Raw genomic sequence first — 19,252 nt, forward strand, 5'->3', positions numbered from 1 at the left:
CAGTCTGAAGCATGACTTCTCATCCCCTTGCCTGTTCTCTGGGTCTGTGAAATATTTTTCCTGTACCCACAGAACTGTGAGGAATATACTAAAGGGAACTGTCAAGACTTCCTGTAGGGTAAGAGTTGGTTTTAATAAAAGGCAGCTCTCTAAACCAGCTGCCCCAAAAGGCTATCTAGAAATACAGCTGCATTCAAGTGATCCGGAGAGAACAGGGAGGACAAATCCAAACACTCAGAGCCCTGCATTTCTAGAACGGAGGGAGGCCTTTCTCTGACCTTCATGGAGGCCAGAGACTGAGATGCAAGGCTCAGCTCTGCCACTGAACAACAGGGGGCCCTGATAAAGCCCTCTGTTAAGAAAATAAAGATTTTTAAAAGAGAGGAAATTTAAAGGAGGAAGATGCACGAGACCATCCCTAAGGACTCACCCGGGTATGATATAATTCACTCTCTGGTGCCATCAGGGAAAGGTCAGAGCTCCGTTTGTTCAGCATGTACCCATCCCCTTCATGTCCATGTTTCATTGAGGTCACCAGTGTCATTTAATTATCAGAAAGCCTCATGGCCAGTCCCATCTCTTCGCCTTTGCACACAAACCTGATATAAATGTTCCTAACACATAAAACACTCAATTTAAATTTTTCACGCAAAGCTTTGGCATCTCACTTATTAACAGTGTGACACAAGGCAAATTCTTTAACCTCTTAAGTCTTGGATTTCCCATCCAAAAAATGAAAGAATTATACAACTCTTGAACATTATAACATTATAAAACTGTTTGAACATTTCAGGAGTTCAAACTGCCTTACTACACTGCCTAGCACACAGTAAACTCTCGAAAAATATGAGTGTTTCTCTCCTCCCCCATCTTCACTCTCATCGTCCCTAAAGCCGAACCATCACAGTGTGCCACTTTTTAGCAAATAGTAAAAGGATCTTTTGTGTCTGGAAAAAAAAGTCAAAGCATTTCTGCTACATGTGGGTTTTCATAAATAAAGTATGGATATTTAAAAGTCTAATTTAATATCTTCTTATCACATGACTGATGATCTTTTCACTTGCCCACAAGGCTGAATTAAAACATAATAAATACATCCAGTTACCAAATGTTTTAACATTAAAATAAAAGCATAAATGCAAGACTTCTATATAACTCTGCCACCATTATCATACCCATTAGGGCTGATAGGGTCATACAAGGCATCACAGCAAAGCAAAATCTGAGCTGAGTTTTGGAAAATAGATAGGACTTTATATGGTAAAATGAGGCCATGGAAATGATGACTCAGAAAACCATACATATATTCATGGTTAAAGTTAAGAATTTTTGGATTAAAAAATACAATTTTACATATGAAAAACACAAACCCTGTATCAAAAAAATTGAAAATCAAATTTCCAAACATTATATGCACATATGAATAAAATAAAAATTAAAAAAAAAAGAAAATCAAATTTCCCTGGGGATCTAACCCAGGGCTTTGCAAATTTAGAAAAACACTCTACCACTGAGATTCTCCCCCTTGAAAATCTTTTTAGAAAGACATCCAGTTCAAGATGGCTGACTGAACCTATACATTTTGTCTTCCTTTCCTTTAAAAACACCACTGAAAAAAATGCAAGCATAAACATAAATCCATATATTGGCTGAAGAGCCTCAAAGTATCCTAATCAATGAAGCAGAATAGAGGAAAGTATTATGAAAGAGAAAAGGCAGATAGGAGTAAAATAATGGCTAATACAACAAAGAAGAAACATCCCTATAAAGCAGGTTAGGCACAGAGAAGGAACCCAAAATTCGGTGTAAAAATGTCCTCTAAATCATTGGCCAACTCAGAAGCTGCAATGTGCAGGGCAAGACTCCAAGGACCCTAGAGGAAAGGAACACCTGCAGTCTGAAGAGTCCAACAGGGATGTCAGCAGCTAGCCAGTGCCAGGAGATAGAGTTTGGAGTTGAAATTTCTCCAAGTTAAACTTTACACTGCAACCCCAGAAGGGCCAGACCAAAGGTTAAAAAAAAAACTACACACACACATCCCAGGATTTAGGGATACAATCTAGGATCAAAGGCAAAATAGACCTACCCAACACAGCCCATACCCAAAGTTCCAAGGATTAAGATGACCCAACAGTAAAGTAACTGTATGAAAGAACAAAACCCAACACTTTTAGGGAAAAATAATGACCAGAGTCTCTACAATGTATGGTTCACAATGTCCATACAATAAAAAATTGCTAGACATGCAATGAGAGAAGAAAAATGTTAATCAATAAAGGAAAAAATCAGAACCATAAATCATCTTGATGTCGGCATTAGCAGAAAAGGATTCGCTATCATAAATATGTTAAAGAATGTTAAGATAAACACAATGTGTGAACAGATGGAAAACATCCACAGAAAACTAAAACTGTCAAAAAAACCCAAATTCTAGAGCTGAAAAAATTGAACATCTGAAATAAAACTTTTATTACATGGACTTACTAGATTTAAAGACAAACCAATAGACATTATCTCAAACTGAACCATAGGAACAAAAATATTTGAAAACTAATAAAATAAAACAGAATAATATCAAACTGTCCAATATGTGTGTGATCAAAGAAACAGAAAGAAAGAAGCAGAAGAATAAAGCAAAAAGAATATTTGAAAACATAATGTCTTAAGAATATTTCATTGATGAAAGATATCAAACCATAGTTCCAAGAATCTCAATTAACCCAAGCAGGAAAGATATAAATAAGACCAACTTAAACACATCACAGTCAAACTGCTGAAAATTAAACACTAGGAGACAGTCTTAAAAGCTGCCAAGGGAAATAATGCATCGTGTTCAGAAAAGCAATGGTAGCAGTATATTCCATCAGAAATGATGGAATTCACAAGACAATGTAAAGACAGCTTTCAAGTGCTGATCAGCCACAAAGAAGAATGAAATTATGTAATCTGCAGGAAAACAGATGGAACTGGAAATCATGATGTTAAGCAAAATAACCCAGACTGAGAAAGACAAATAGCACATGTCTTCTCTCATATGCAAAATCTAGTCTTAAAAAAAAAGAATTAATGAAACAAGTGTAAAACGGAGTGGGAAGCAGGAAGAGTGAGAGATACAGGAGAGGATGAAGGAGGGAAAAATACAATCAAAGTAATTCATACACGTGTGAAAACAGAATAGTGAAATCCATCAAAAACTGTTCAAAGGAGAGCAGGGGGGATAAGAACGAGTAACAGAGGGGGTGAATTTGATCAAACTATATTAAATGTATGAATGGAAATATCACAATGAAACCCTTTTGTACAATTAACATTCACAAACAAAAAATAAAGTGCTGAAAGACAACTGACAACCTAGAATTCTACATCTAACAAAAATAAAGCCAAAATGAAAACAATGCCAATAAAACAAAAACCAAGAGAATTCCCTTCCAGCAAATCTACACAATAAATGTTAAAGGAAGTTATTCAAGTTTAAAGAATGCAATCCCAAATGGAAAAACTAATTCTAAAAGAAGTAGTAAGGAGCATCGTAAATAGTAAATATGTAGATAAACATTTTAAGAGCCCTAAGTCCTATATAACTATGTTGAATTTTAAGGCAAAAATAATTTAAAAGCTTTAAGGGATCTATACTTGGAAGCAAAATCTGTAATAGTGTACCACAGGCATGAGAGAAGAAATGGAAGTACACTCTCATAAGATTTTTACATTGTAATATGACTTAAGTAAGATGATGCTAAGTAAAATTTGCATATTGTAATCTCTAGTGAAACTACTAAAATATTTATAGAGGTATAGCTAAACAGTCAGTGAAGAAGATAAAATGGAATTCTGACAAGTATTAAGTAATCTAAGAGAAAGAAAAGGGGGCAAAAAACAGATGGGACAAAAGGAAAACAAATGACAAAGTGATCCATTTAAACTCTACCATATCAGTAACTACATTAACTGTAAATGGCTTACTCATTCCAATTAAATGACAGAGACTGTCCAGATAGATTAAATATAAAAGATACAACTAAATGGTATTTATAAGAGACATGCTTTAAAAGTTAAAGGGTGGAAGAGGACACTCTTTGTAGACATTAATCTCAAGAAAGATACTGAAGAAAAACATTAATGTGAAAAAAGTGGTTTCTGGATAAGGAATTACACATAGAAAAATAAAAATTTCATGAGGATAGTGTTCAACTTATCAGGAGATAAACTACAAGAACACTAACTAGAATGTAGATAGAAATTACTACATCCAAACCCCTAAAGGAGAAAAAGGAGGGTAGAAAAAAAGTAAGATTTTCATCTAAAAACAAGAAATGGGGGGGGGCAGGAGGGAGGATGTTAGTCTGTTTTGTGTAAAGTCAACATAATAACAGAAACTGGGTAGCTTATAAAGGCCCAGATGTATTTATTTATTTATTGCAGTTCTGGAGGCAGAGAAGTCCGAGATCAAAGGTCTCATATCAGTGAGGAGCTTTGTGATATATTAGAGGACAGAGGGCAAGAAAGGGCACATGAGAGCAAGGGACGAACTCACAGCCCTATTGTAATTAGCGTTAATCCATGCATGAGGGCAGAACACTACACCCTAAACACCACCCCTTAGGGCTCACCTCCTAACACCCCTGCTTTGGAGATTAAGTTTCCAATACATGCTTTGGCAGGGGAGGGCACATTCAAACCATGGCAGAGGAAGAAACATAAAAACAAAGCACCCCAAAGAGGAAACAGAGTAGGATGGTAGCAATAAGACAAACTATTAATTATCTAAACAACAACAAACAATGAAAAGGCTTTAATTATCCTACTTTGGTAGAGATAGTGTATCTTCAAATTTATTAAGGCTGAGACAATGGAGGGTTTGAATAGCACAGTTAACTTGCTTTAATATATTTAGAACTTTGTATCCACCAAACCAAAACCATTATGTTCAAGCTATGTAAATGTACAAAAAGTTGATTATGTATATGTATATTGTCACACAAAAAATCATGACCAAATATAAATCAGAAATCACACAAGCTATGGTCTTTCATCTCAAGATGATAAAACTATTTTAAGACTATCATTATCTCCATATTTATGACTAGGAAACTGAAACAGACAGAAAGTGACCTGCCCAAGCTGCAGAACTAGTAAATGGCAGATTCGTGTTTTGAACCCAGGCATTCTGGCTTCGGAGCCAGTCTTAAACCCTTTGCTAATCTGCTTCCCATAGATGGGTGGACATAGGGGGAGTTCCTTTCCAAATACCTCAGCATACAATCAAACTATAATATTTAGAATGTTGATGGAGTCAGACCAAATAAACGGATAATTAAGACAGAACTCTGTTGCAATCCCTAGACATCTGGACATTTTACCTAATAAGGGTGTCACTGAGGAAACAACAGTCTAATTCAAAACTGCAAACAATTTGACAGGAAAAATGTTAACCCCTCCCCACCTCACCCCATAAGTAAAAACAAATAACCAGTACATTAAGGAACAAAAGTATAAAATACTAGACAACACAAAATAATGTTTCTGTTTTAGAAAGGTAATGACTTTCTAAATAGGATGAAAACCCTGAAACCACAAAGGAGAAAAATGGCAGATTTAATATAAAATTAAAACTCGTCAAAACAATACAAATCACAAAGAAACTTAAAGGTCAGTCATAGGGTGGCTTATGATTGTGGCTCACAGCTATAATCCTAGCTACTTGGGAGACTGAGATTGGGAGGACTGAGGTTTGAGGCTGGCCTGGACAACTAGTCCACAAGGCCCCATGGCCAAAACAACCACAGTAAAATGGACTGCAGGTGTGGCTTACATGGTAGAGGGCCTGCTTTGTAAGCATGAAGCCCTGAGTTCAAACCCCAATCTCACACAAAAAAAGTCAACCATAGATGTGGAGAAAAAATTTTCAACACATGAACAAAAACATGAACATGCTCAAGGCACAGAGCACTCCCACACACCACACCAGCAAGATCCGACAGAAGCGTGGACAAAGGGAGAGACGGATGTCTCACCCAGGAAGTAGAAAGAGCCAATGCACAGATGAAAACACACTCAGCATTAAACATAAAGGAACAAAAAGGAAAGCAAAGTCACATTCCCTCCCGTGTCAGAAATACAAAACCATCGGCAAGGTTATGGGAAAACGGGCACTTAGCACTGTGGCTGAAATCTAAGCATGCACAGCACAGCCCTTTGGGTGGACAATTTTGCAATGTCCAGGCAAATTTAAAACACATGTGGATTTTGACTCAGAAAATTCATCTGTAAAAGTGTATCAGGAAGCAACACTTGAGCCAGTGCACTACAATGTATGCACAATTGCAGTGTTTGTCATGGCAAAACATGAAAGCATGCTAAAATTCCATGTATAGGTTAATACAATGGAAACATACACAGCCGGTGAAAAGAATCAAGTTGTTCTGTACAGATAGAAAATATCTCCAAGGCAAATCAAGGAAAAGGTTTAAACTATATATAAAATGTGTTCCTGTGCTTTTTATTATTAGAAATGTATATTTAAAAGTTTAATTTTAAAAAGTAAAGGGAATGCAACTGGTTGACAGAAGTGAAAGGAACTGAGGAATGTTGTACTTTTTCCTTTCTCTAATTTTTACAAGTATTTTATTTTACATATAACCTTTAAATTTTTTTAAGTGAGAGGAGACACATTCACTCCCACCACATTCATCTTATAATCCTTTCTAATGTTTGCTCAAATCTGACACACTTCATATAGGTGTAATACTGAGATGCATTCCTATATAGTTTTTCATAAGTATTATATCATAAAATTTCACCACTTTTCTTCATGATTTTCAAACTGATTCTCTCAATAGCTATCATATATCCTCAATGTGTCCATACTTTAACAAACCATCTTCAAATGTTGACCATCTGAGTTTTAATTTTTATTTGACAAATATATTTACTTTGCTTTATAGGGAATAAGCAATAAAAATATAAGTAAAGAGTTTTGGATCTTTTACCTTAGTGCCTCAATGTATTTTTTCTCAAAACTCTAAGTCAAAAGGCAGGAATATTTCTGTTGCTGCTAATTCTTGCCTTCAAAAGGGCTTGGCTCACTTGCATTTCCACTGCAACTTCTGATTACATCTGTTTTAACATAAACTTAAATCTGCCTGCTAATCTTGACTCTCTGCTTTTTTTCAAATATTTTAATTGACATCAAATGTAGAAGGGTTGATTTTTGGCACATTCCCAATTTAAATATTTCTAAAGCAATCACAAAAGAACTATCCAGTGCCCCATCCAGGGATATTTTATTAGCTTCTTTTTCTTCCAATAACAGAAAGCACCTATATTGATTTTCCTGGTTATGTATGAAAATAATAAATGTTTACAGGAAAATAATTTAGACAAGTAGTACAAAGTAGCATGAAGTACAAAAATATGTATTATATAATCCTATCAGCCCCCACCCAAGAAAAAACACCATTAAGATTTTTTATAGATCTTTACGGACATTTTTCTTACATATATAAGATCAAGTTTAATACATTACATTAGCACTTTAAAATAGCATCATGAGCCAGGCACAGTAGCGAACACCTGCAATCCCAGAACTCAAGAGGCTGAAGCAGGAGGCTCTCTAGTTTGAGGCCAGCCTGGGCTGCATAGTGAGACCCTATCTCAAACAAACAAAATAGCATCATGCATGCTTTTGTAACCTGTTCTGTCTCTTAGCAACAGCTGACAGACGTCTTAGAAGTCAACAGATAGTTAACCACACAACTAATTGCTATGGCTGCATGTTTTCAGCCCAGCACATAAAAAGCTTGTGCTGATTTACGCTCCATGTCGTGTGCTGTCTTCAGGGGCAATCTTGCACTGCTGTAGAAATTACGCACTGAAAGGCATATCGGTTATTTGTGTTTTTGTTGGCTCCCCGTTCTTCACAGCCATTGCCTGTTTTCCTATTGAAGGGATCTTCCCATTTCTTATTGACAAGAGTTCTCTGAATATGAGGACCATTAACCCTTGATTGTCAATCAGGACAACAGCACCCCTTGAGGGGCTGCAAGGACTCAATTATGTAGCGTGTGGCAGATGCCTCGTACAAAGCTGGCACGCAGTATATATGTGAGATTTCCCTCTCCGCCCCTCCCCCCTTCCTGTAAGTGAAATGGAGCTAAGGGTCAATTAAAAGATTCCTACACATGTGTACATACCGCCAGTTTCTCAATGGGTTCTTGGAGTTGTTCAGAATACTTTCCCAGAACTTTCTCAATCCCAGCACGAGGGTCAGCTCTGTCCTGCGGTCCTGAGAACTGCACTCGCCTATTATCACCACAAAGGGGTATTCAGCATCTTTTAATTGAACTATAACCCCACTGAGTCATAGGAAGGATGGGGAGGAAGAGACCAGTCTGAACGCTGCTATGGACCATCCTGTCCAAGGCACCCATCATGCATCATGGCACTTCATCTTTCCATCTCCCTAGAAAGTGAGTTCATGTCCCCATTTTACACTTCAGGACACATCTCTATCACTGGCCAAGTCAGGACCCAGCTCCTTGACCCACCACCATGTTGCTCACCCTGTACAGAGTGGGGACCCAGCTTCAGGCTTCTTTGAATCACCTGCCAGACACAATAGGTAGAGATCAATACAGTAGGCAGACTAGATACCACTTTTAGAGAAAAGCTGAACAAAGAAAAGCCAAATACTTCTTTAAAAAATTCTGGTGAAATAACCCAGCATGTCTACTTCAAGGTACATATCCCTCAAAATTACAGATATGTCCACCAAAAAAAAACCAAAAAACCACAGCACCATTACACTCATAGACTAATAACCCAAATGTGAATAGGCAATAAAATGAGTAAAGAAATAGGGGCACAGTCACAGAGGACTGTGCTACAGCAATGAGCCTGGACAGACTGCAACCCCCTAACAACTCAGATGAATCTCCAAAATATGTTGACCCAAAAAAGTCACACAAAAGCACACACACACTGGGGTTCCATTTATACAGAGTTCAAAATGGTGTTAGAAGTAGGGGTGGTGGTGGTAGAAGTGGGCTTGACAAGTCGGGGCTGTTCTGGGCAGCTGCACAATTATGAATAGGACATTTTTCTTTGGATATGTTATTTTTAGGTTGAACTCAATGAAATTTCCACTTTTGTAGGTCAAAACAGTCAAATATCAGCAATTTCACATGGCTCAAACCAATACTTTAATAAAAACATGTTTTTAAAGCCCTCCAGTAAAGCAGAAAGAAATACCCAGCAGTAACTGGCAGCCTGTGAGCTTTCTGGAAAGCAACCTAAATGCTCCTAGAGTCTGACCCCATGCTTTGTGCCTCTGTCATCAGTGGAGACAGCACAACAAGCAGCCCCTGGCTTCTCTGGAATAACTTGTGATGAAGTTCTCCCTGGGCTCCTGTGTGCCAGCTCCCCTAAGCTTCACTCCCTTGACCTGGGCATCCTGAATTCCCCTAACACCTGCGTGGTTCTACTTGAGCCATGAGGACCCACCAACAGCAGTAGTCTTATCTGAATTCATTCCCTTGCTGTAAAACAGTTTCTAATGTACCCACGCCAAGATGGTATTCTTTCAAGAAGCAATATTACTGAGATAATTTTTATATTTGCAAACACTATCCCAGAAAAATAGAAGTACCAAACTTTTACAAGCCTTGTGTGACTCAAAAGGCATAATCTTTGTAACTAATTGAGATAACTGTATTCACCAGTTCTGAAACTAATGAGCTCCCTTTGTCATGCTATGAGCATTTATCTTCCTGTGGGAAAACACCATCAATTCTGAGAATTCTGGGTACAGTCAACTCATTTTACAATGGCATATAATATTTCAAACAGAAAGATGCTCCATTTATCAGAAAACTGGGCAGATACCCTCCCAGGGAGAGGAGAGGCTCTGCTCAGGGGCACCTGCTCCTATATGCACAGATGGGATGGATGAAGGTGTCTGATGAAAACTGCTGCCTAGAGGTGCTCCTAACTAAGCTCCAAACAGACTCTGAAGTCAGGGAGAGGAGCGTTGTCTAATGTAGCTGTGCTGATAACCTTTTAATTCATGGTCCTGTAATCACTGTTGGCAAGGGCCAGCAATTTAAGTCACCATTAAGAAACTGCAAGTCTGAGACCTCCCAACCCATCAGATAGCAAGTCCCGCAGCAAGTGATGGGTTTCTGGTTCATGGGATGAGCTTATGGCAAGTGATCACTTTTGGGGAATAAAAGGAAGTTTTGAAATATATTTAGAGGACTTTGTTCTTTTTTCAGAAACCCCATACGAAATAAGTTATAATAAGACTATCATTAGAAACCTATGGCATTTCTCTTTAGGGTACACTCTGGATTCATTTTAATAAAAGGATAATAATAATAATAATAGCATTGTCATTTGCTGAGCACCTGTAATGAGCCAAATACTCTCATGTAATACTCACAAGCCTTATGTTCATGAATATTGCTAAAATTCCCACTGAGCAGGTGGGAAACAAACAGGCTCTCTCAGCCTGTAATGGGCAAAACCAGGATTTATACCTTGGCAACCTGAGGCCAAAGGTCACAGTCATAGCCACCATGCTACATTGGCATTCATACAGACCACAAACATGTGATCAGGGTTAACAAGATAGGGTGAAAGCACTTATTTGTATATACTGTAGGCACAAACAGCTCCTTATCTAATAAAGACAGTGAAGCCTTACCTCCTTTTCCTACATAAATAAACTGAGGTTCAGAGATTGTAGGCAACTTGCTAATTAATGGCAGAATGAAAATTCAAACACAGGCCTGTCTAGTTCCAAAGCCCATGGTCTGTATCACTTTGCCTCAAATAACTCATTTGAAACTTGTTACTAGACATCAAGAAAAAATTTTAACAGGTGTACCTAACCAACTCCCACATCTCAGTTAACACAGGTGGCCTCTGTCCTTGAGTTCACTTCCAGCAGTGTACCCCACCTTCCAAGGCAGCTGTCCTGGCACTCCACCTCGAAGCTCTGCCATGTCAGCACACAGCTCTATGCTCCAGCATAGAGGAGATTCATGCTACCTCAACCCAGTGGTGACACCCATGGGTGTCACTCCACCCATGTACCACTGACTAGGGCTCATCGCCTGGCCTCCTCTAGTCCAAGGAGGGGGCCAGTGAGGGCATCTCTCCTGTATGACCAAGAAGGAGAGAAGAACCAGGAGATCCTCGAATAACCATAGACCATGCTTCAGTCACTCCTGAACATGGTGGATGGAAGAATCACTTGCTCAAACACAGATTCTGGGCTCCCTTCATGCTAATTCGGTTGACTGTGTTGACTATGGAGGGCTAAACTGGCCCCAGGTAACTCTGATCCAGGAAGTCAGCAGACCACCCTTTAAGTAGCTTTGGTCTGGATTGACACAGAACAGTGAGTTCTGGGAAAAGGATCTCAGAAATCGGGTAAGGAGGTATTGACCATGACCATGGCAAGGTCAGGTGGGGAATGGGGACCAAGGGGAAAGAAGATAAGGGCACATCCTGGCTCCCAGAGTGCAGCAGTTCACAGTCCAGAGCCAGGCTTGGACATGACTGACCACAGTGCAAGATTTAATAAAGACTGTACTCTTGGTGATGAAGTGGGAGTGGCAGTGGCAAAGTTGTATACTATCACTCACAGAAGTGGATAGGTCGTGGGTACCCAACAGAACAGCCCCTTTCCACCACGGGGCAAACATTCAAGCCTCACGTTCTGTGTTCCAAATCTCCAGAGCCTCCCAGTTATTGCCTCTAAGGGAACAAGCACCCTTCTGACAGGGCACAGAGGCTCTTCACATCCTCATCCCAGGCTTACTTCCTATCACCTCCCCACCCCTGAAACCCACAGTCTGAGCCTGTCTCCACCCAAAATGTTCCTTCACACACCATCTCAGGCCTTAGCTCTGCAAGAATGTCCTTAAGCCCAAGCCCTGTATACCTGCCACTCGAGGCTCAAGATTCAGCGAGATGCTAGTTCTGGGCAGCCTTCATTGGGACCTGTCCCTTCCTTCCCATCCCTCCCAGGGTTAACTCCCTCTCTGCCCCCAGTAAAGCTGAGCACTTTTCTCCAACTACCATGATGGACCCAGCCTGAAATCCTAGACTGGACTCTTAGGGACAATGATGATAGGTCTGACAGTTACTATCAATATTTCAAACATCTACCAACCTCCAGTGCCTTCAAGCAAGTGACCTGGATCATTAAACCATCAAGCTTTCCTCTGTCTTGCTGGAGTTACACCAAGCAGAGTTTACTAATGATAAAGACAGAAAATAACACATGCAAGTGCCTAGAAGTTGCCAAATAAAGATCCATCCACTGATAGATGATATGAGAAACACTGGAAGGCAGTAATTTCAAAACCAGTAATGGCAAAGGGAAAAATAACACAGAATGGCCCACTGTGTATCTGCTCTACTGAACTGTGCACTCACTGGAGACCACTTGGCTTTCCTTCTCTTGTTCCCCCCACCTGGCACAGGCTTCCTGCAGAGACAAGGCAAGATGCAGAACTGATCTGAGGTGTAAATGCCATCAGCTGAGCACCCTGGAAACCTGAGAAGACTCACACTCCTGGCCAGACATTGCAGACAGAGAGTCACCAGGAACCATAAAGAGGGAGGAAAGGAAGGACCCTGGGGAAGTAGGGACAGACAAGCACAGAGAGCCCAGACTGACAAGCGAAATAGGTAGACACCTTTGCCCCAGGCCAGCATTTCAGGTCAGCATCATCTTTCCAGAGTCATTTCTGCAGTGCTGAGAAGGCACCATTCTCTGAAATTACTGACATCCAGGGTGACAGACATCAGCAGGAGGAGAAAGCATGGGCCACTGGTTCTTCAATACAACTATTTTAGTTCTTACTAGCAATTTCCTCACCATATCCTATCTTCGAATTCTGGGAGAGGCCCAAGTCCCACTTTTTAGGGAGACTGAGCAACCACCACTGTCCCTCCACCTTTGAGTTATCACCCTAAGACTTGATTTTAGAGCCAGAGTGGCATCTTTTTCCACACATTACTCAAGGCCCTGTGCACTTGCTTTCTGGAGGTAACAGGTCACAGAAGTGAATGGCTCACAGGATGTGGTCACTTTCGCTGAAGCAAAAGTCTGGAAATCTGGCACTAGACACCTCTGTCTCGGTGGCTGATGGCTATGAGACACAAGACAACCTCTTGTTTGCTTCTGCATTAGACCTGCTAGCTGAGCGAGTAGGTTCAAGCCCTTTCTGAACTCTGTCTTCTTTATATACAAAGAGGGTAGTGAGCAGTATCCACCTCAAGTGGGATGAGGCTTCAAAGAAAAACACACCAGAGGCCCTGTGCAAACAGTAAGGCCCTTTACTAACCAATGCTGCCCGCCATTGTCCCTAAAGGGAGACTGACAGTCCAAACTACCCAGGTGCAGCATTTGCATTTAGATCTCAGAGACGCCCTGATCGGCTCTGTAACTTGGGCAGTTCCTTGTGATGGTGCTTCGGTTTCTTCAATCCATGATGAAGATACACCAGTAGGCTGGCTTCATCAGGTGAATGGCATATGGAATTGTCTTCATTACTGCATGACCAGTAGTATACCCCCAATTAGTGGGAGTTACGGCGCTGGTGTACCGGTGCTAGTCCACACTGGACTGCAGAGTCCTTTACTCACAGCTCCGAGCTGCTGAGTAAGCTTCACCTCCACCTTTGACATTTGCAAAACACTTGCTGCATCTCTCCCGGAGCTGTTAGGGAAGCCTGATAAGGGTGCCCCTAGGTGCTTCTCCTCCCTGCTCTGTCCAGGCCCTGAATAAGATCCATAAGACCTCAAAGCCCACAAGCTTCAGAGTACTACCAGTAATCTTAAAACTACACATCATACTTTCATTTTTCCTAGCCCTGGGTTCCTGTAACCAACTTATTCCCTGTTAGGCTAAACTTTCTGTGCTGGTCCTGATTTGCATTTACTAGTAATTTTTCTTCCCAGCTATTTGAAATTCTCAGATAGGGATGCCCAAAAGGCACTGAGCATGTACAGAGACGATCCGGAAAGCTTTCTTTCCAAATCCTCAATGCACAAGACCTCAGCACACCTGATTGAAGATAATACCCTTCCTTAAGAGTCGGTCGGGGAGAGATCACATCGTTCAGCTTCCAAAACACGTCATGAGCTCTAACTTGGAATCCACAGCAAGAATGCGAGCCAGAGGTGTTGGAGTTCCAGGCAGGAGGTTTCTACAAGAAAATGAGCTTGCAAATAGGTGACATATACTTCCCCCAAAACTAGTCTCTCACCCTGGGAAGCAGGGTAGACATGCCAAGTCAAAAGAGGTGATGAATTGCCCAGGCTCCACTGGACACTGCGGCAGGGAAATCAGATTCAGCAGAGCTGGAAGGACTTTCCAAACCTCTGTGGGCTGTAGAGACCACCATCTTCCTGAGTGGAAGGAAGAACCCACTAGCAACCAGAAGAATGAAATTTCCCCCAAAAGCCAAGGTGCCAGAAGCTTATCTGTATCTGGGTCATACACATCTGTGCTCCTAGCATCCAGGTAGTCATTATCTGTCTGATGATAAGAGAACTTGAACATCCACACTTCACATCCCTCCCTGTGTGCCATCGATGCCGAGGCTGGTCTTTGCAGGTAAGCGAGCCACAAGTTGGGCACAAGGTTAACATTTCCAATTTGGCATGAAACCTGGGAGTCATCCAAAAATGCCATCAATGCCCATATGTGTCCTGCCTACACAGGTCACAGCAGATCTCCCATGAAGTAATACCAAGGGGAATTTTGGAGAAAGAATGGAACCTGGTTTTTTACATAACATCCTTACAGGAAGTAATAGCACATCAACAATAATCACCAAGTTTCCAAATTCACTACACAGGCCATTCATTGTGTATTTGTAAACATCTCACAAATGTTTCAGGGATATTGGAAGGGAAACAATACTGTTAGCCCCTCTTTTAAATGGGAATTTCCAACCAGCAATCAAAGTGGGTAGTCTAAGAGCCTATTTCACTTTCTTTCAGTATTTTTTCATGCAAACATTCACCCAACAAATGTTAAATTCTACAGTGCACGAAACAGTATTTTATCATTGCTATCAGAAAAGACTTTAGCCTATCTGCCAAATAAAAGCACCCTCATCATATCACACAGCAATCACTAGTTCTAATGTTTATTAGAAAAAAAAAAGGTAGAAAAACAAGAGTTCAAGGAGGGAAAACGCTTTGCTTTTCCAAATGCATCAAGACTCAACTGAAGTTCTGTCATTCCAGTGAATGACACTAGTGTTCAGTCAGAAGGCGGGAGAGGGGGGCTGGCCTGCATCTGGGGAGCTCACTGCCTTTTCTGATGGTGTGAATAAACACTCTGGATGAATTTAATCCCCAGTAAAGAACACATGCAAAAAAAAAGCGCATTTCTTTCCATGGATACCCTAGGCAGCAGGATCGGAAGTCATCTTTGACAGGGCACACCTGCTGTGAATGAATAAGATTGGGAGCAGAAATCCAGAGAGGGGCCTAAGTGGGGTTTGTTCCAGAAAAACCGGCAAATCCAGAAAGTTCATGCAACTTTAATATTTAAAATGTGTCAGACAAAATCCATGGGCAGAAGAGAGAGTGTAGGCAGTGAGGTGACAGTGCTCAGGGTGGGCTTAGAAGTGGGTCTTACAACTAACTGCCTGGGCTGGATCTGAAAGGCAGAGATAGGAGAGGTTCCCTGGGGCCTCCCTAGAGTTGGTGAGCTGAGGTCCCTGGCGCCCCAGAAACCCAGACATCACTGAAGGAACTGCGCCAGCTCCCCCTCCTCTTCCCAAAATCACTGTTCCCAGGAGCCGGCGCTCAGAGCTAAAGGCCTCTGCCCCGCACTCAAAGGAGAGACATCCACTGGAAACGGAGATTTCCAGCCCACACCCCGGCTGTGGCCCCTGACCTGGGCCTCCGCCTCAACAGTTTTCCAGCGGGAGAAGTCCCGCAAACGCCTCCTGGGAAGCCGCTTGGCAGGACCTCCAGCTCTGGAGCCAGGAGGCCAAGGCTGGCCCTGGGCACGGCGCGGGGTGGTGGGGGGGCAAGGGGAGATGAGGCCAGGAGCAAAGACTGCCAACATTGGTCAAGAAAGATCACACAGAGGGAGAAACTTCCCGAGGGCGCGGGCCAGGGTGCGCAGGCGTCCTAGTACGGGGAGCGCCTAAATCCCCCGGACAGGTGGTGCGGGGCCGAACCCCCTCCCCAACGGGATAAGGGCAATGCAAGCAGATCCCGGCCCTGGTGCCCGAGAGTCCCAGGGCATCTAGGGTCCCGGGAAGGGGAGAAGAGGGTCTCCCTTCGTCCCGCAGGACACATGTCGGGCACCAGGCGAGGAGAAAACCTAGAACCCAGGCCCTGGCGGGACACGGCAGCTCAAACAAAGTTGGGGAGCAGAGAGGCTTGTTCGGTGGGTTCCCGCGTAGGTGCGCCCCGCCCGCGGCGCGACACTACTTACACGAAGACCCCGAAGAGCAGGGCTCGCACCCCGATCTCGATGGCCAGCTCCCGCATGGTGCAGCCAGAACAGCTCCCGCAGCGGCGGCTGATGCTCTCCGCGGCTCCCGCAGCTCGGCCCGCGCGGCTCGCCAGATCCTGAGCGGCGAGGGAGGCGCGCTCCAGGCCGCGGGCGGGGGCGGGAGGCGGGCGCCGGGCGGGGGCGTGCGGGAGACGGGGAGGGCTCAGCCCAAACCTCCCGCCTGGCCCGGGGCTCCCGGACGCCGCACCGGCCTCTCCCTGCGCTTGGGGCCCCGCGTGCGCGCGCGGAGAAAGGGCGCCTCGGGGACTCCCAGCTCCCTTGCGGCGGGCGCCGCCTCCGCGTCCCGGGCCCGTGCCGGGCGCCCGCGGCCGGGGGAGGGGAAGCCCGGGGAAGCCCTGTCGCCGTAGCGGCCGCCCGCGCCTCCTCTGCGCGCTCCGCTGCTCCCCGGCCAGTGGGCGGCCCCTGGCTCCGCGCCCTGGCAGCGCGCTTGCTGGGGCTCTGCCTGCGGCCCCTCTGCGTCTCCAGGTTCTGTCTCCGACTCTGGTTTTCCAGTCTCTGGTCCCCTGGCACACGCACGCACGTGGGCATGTAGTATACGCGCGCGCTTGGGGGATTCTCTTGGGCTCAGGGCAGCCCTGGCACCCTGTGTCCCTGCTGGAGCGCTCCTTCCTTCCCGCTTTCTGTCCTCCTCACACCTTTGCAACCTAAAATTCTTTTTCTTTTATTTCCCCCTAGGAAGTTCCCATGCGGTCACGTGCAGGGTTCATACTCTCTGAGGAAGTGCCAGCCAGGTGCCTAAGACCTGGGACAAACTGAGGGCAAAGGCGAGCCTGGCTCCCCGCCATGCCATCATCACCAGATGGTCCCTGGACACCCTCTCCTCTATCATCTTCCTCTCCCCTCAGTAGTTTTTGGACTGCTGTGCGGTGGAAGGTAAAAAAAGCCCTGGTACATCCTGGCCAGCGGGGGCAGGCAGGGTCTCTGATCGCTGACGCAGCATTCAGGCAGCTGGACAGCAGGTCTGAGCCCCGCGGGGTCTTGGCTTGGCTTTCTCGCCACCCATCAGGGCTATGTACACTCTTAGAATTTAAAGCAAATGGATGTTTAAAATGTAAAGCAATATTCATAAAGTTATTCCTGGGAAGCCCAGGCTTCTCCTGGATTTTAGGAGGGACCTCACCAGGATTTTATGGGCTGGAGCCCATAGGAAGCTGGTTGCTGGGATTAAGGAGACAACATGTCAGTCTTGGACAAAAGGAGGAGCAGATAGAAAGAAGACCTTAGGAGGAGGGCTTTGACAGCAGCAAAGGGCAAACAGACCTTGCCTCCAAAGGAAACACACGCCAAACCCCAGATACCCAAGGAAATCATCTCAGGAGAGGGGGCAGATGAAAGGAATCCAACTCTGTGCGGAAGGACCACCATACTGGAAGCCCCACAGACAAGAACTGTGTCTGCTTTGCTCATCACTGTGTGCCCCATACCTAGCCTACCCTGGGTGTTTGTTGAGTATTTGCTGAGTGAACAAATGAATGAGTGATCACACAGCTTATCAGGCACATGGGCTGTCAGGTGCATAGATAGGAAAGACTCAGAAAGAGAAGGTATGGTTATGTCTCCTTTGTGTCTTAGGCCCAGCAATGACTCTGAACACAACTGGATTCCCATGGTTTGGCAAAGTGGAATAGGAGAGCCCATCACCAGCCCAGTGAACTCAAGACCTCCATCTGAGACTGCCAGGCAGCTGTATTCCAGGAAGGGATGCTAACAAGTTGGTGATAAGGACCTAGTTGTAGCAATCCTGCACACCAGGGCCTGCTATCAGAATCACAAAATAAGAACCTTTGTACCACATTGTTTATTGTTTGTGTTCGAGATACCTGAAAAGGGCATTTGAAGGGCATGTGACTTCCTTGCTGTAATCATTCAGAAGTGACTTTGAATTAAACAAAGCTTTTTATTTTTATTATTTTTTTTCTTTTATTCATATGTGCACACAATGTTTGGGTCATTTCTCCCCCCTTCCCTCCACCCCCTTCCTTACCCCCCCCACTTAAGGCAGCTTGGACCTCCTTCAGATAACTCTTCATTGTAGGGAACTGCTATCACCATCCTGCAACATCTATCAGTGCATGAATCCCACCCTACTGCTCCTGCCCCTGTCCATCAGCTGCCCAAAACTGATGCAGTCAGAGCTTCTTGGTAGCAAACAGCAGATACTTCAACTTGAGCATACTGAATAAAAAAAAAAATGAAAAGTCCTGGGGAAGATTGGATTTCAGGCTCTGTTGGATTCAGAGTGCAAGCGATGCCATCAGGACTTGTTTCTTTCCAGCTGCCTGCTCTGTCAGCCCTGTATTTGTTTGTCTCAGACTCTTGGTAGTTTGACAGTGGGTTTAAGAATTCCAGGTTCAACTCTGGAAAAAAAAAAAGCTCCCTGCCTTGGTCCCAGCACCTCCAGCAAATGTGTCATTGCTGCTAACCATGCACAAATCACTATGGTCAGAAAATTGCAATGGATGGGTTGTCTCAGTCCTGAATTCCATGATTCATCCTTACTCAAAGCTGCTGTGTGAGAAGGGGGGGAGGGTGACCCCACAAGCAGAAGGTAGATGCTTTGGGAAAATGATTGATGGGGAGGTGATAATTTTCCATACCACAACCATGCACACCAGGTACAACCAGATGGCAATTAGATGCTCTCCCTCATTCTTGTCCAAAATTAGGATTTTATTATTTATTTATTTATTTATT

General features: G+C 43.6%; 1 protein-coding gene and 1 long non-coding RNA gene across 4 annotated transcripts in view; one reads left to right on the forward strand and one right to left on the reverse strand.

Annotated features, from left to right (window-relative positions):
• The window catches only part of Plpp4 (phospholipid phosphatase 4), a 129,271-nt gene extending 112,502 nt beyond the window's left edge, over positions 1-16,769 (reverse strand). For both annotated transcript variants that reach the window (XM_074078194.1, XM_074078193.1), the window contains exon 1: positions 16,478-16,769. In XM_074078194.1, the coding sequence (XP_073934295.1) occupies positions 16,478-16,533 (56 nt within the window). In that variant the 5' untranslated portion in view covers positions 16,534-16,769. The remainder of the gene's footprint in view (positions 1-16,477) is intronic.
• On the forward strand, positions 16,069-18,429 carry LOC141424738 (uncharacterized). 2 transcript variants are annotated; one of them, XR_012449603.1, is made up of 3 exons: positions 16,069-16,429; positions 17,234-17,431; positions 18,131-18,429. It is a non-coding gene; the product is annotated as an uncharacterized lncRNA (long non-coding RNA). The 2 variants fall into 2 exon arrangements; XR_012449604.1 differs by lacking the exon at positions 16,069-16,429 and adding an exon at positions 16,900-17,023.
• The last annotated feature ends 823 nt before the right edge of the window (positions 18,430-19,252 follow it).

The sequence above is a fragment of the Castor canadensis genome, chromosome 7, assembly GCF_047511655.1.
Source record: "Castor canadensis chromosome 7, mCasCan1.hap1v2, whole genome shotgun sequence".
Taxonomy (NCBI): Eukaryota; Metazoa; Chordata; class Mammalia; order Rodentia; family Castoridae; genus Castor; species Castor canadensis.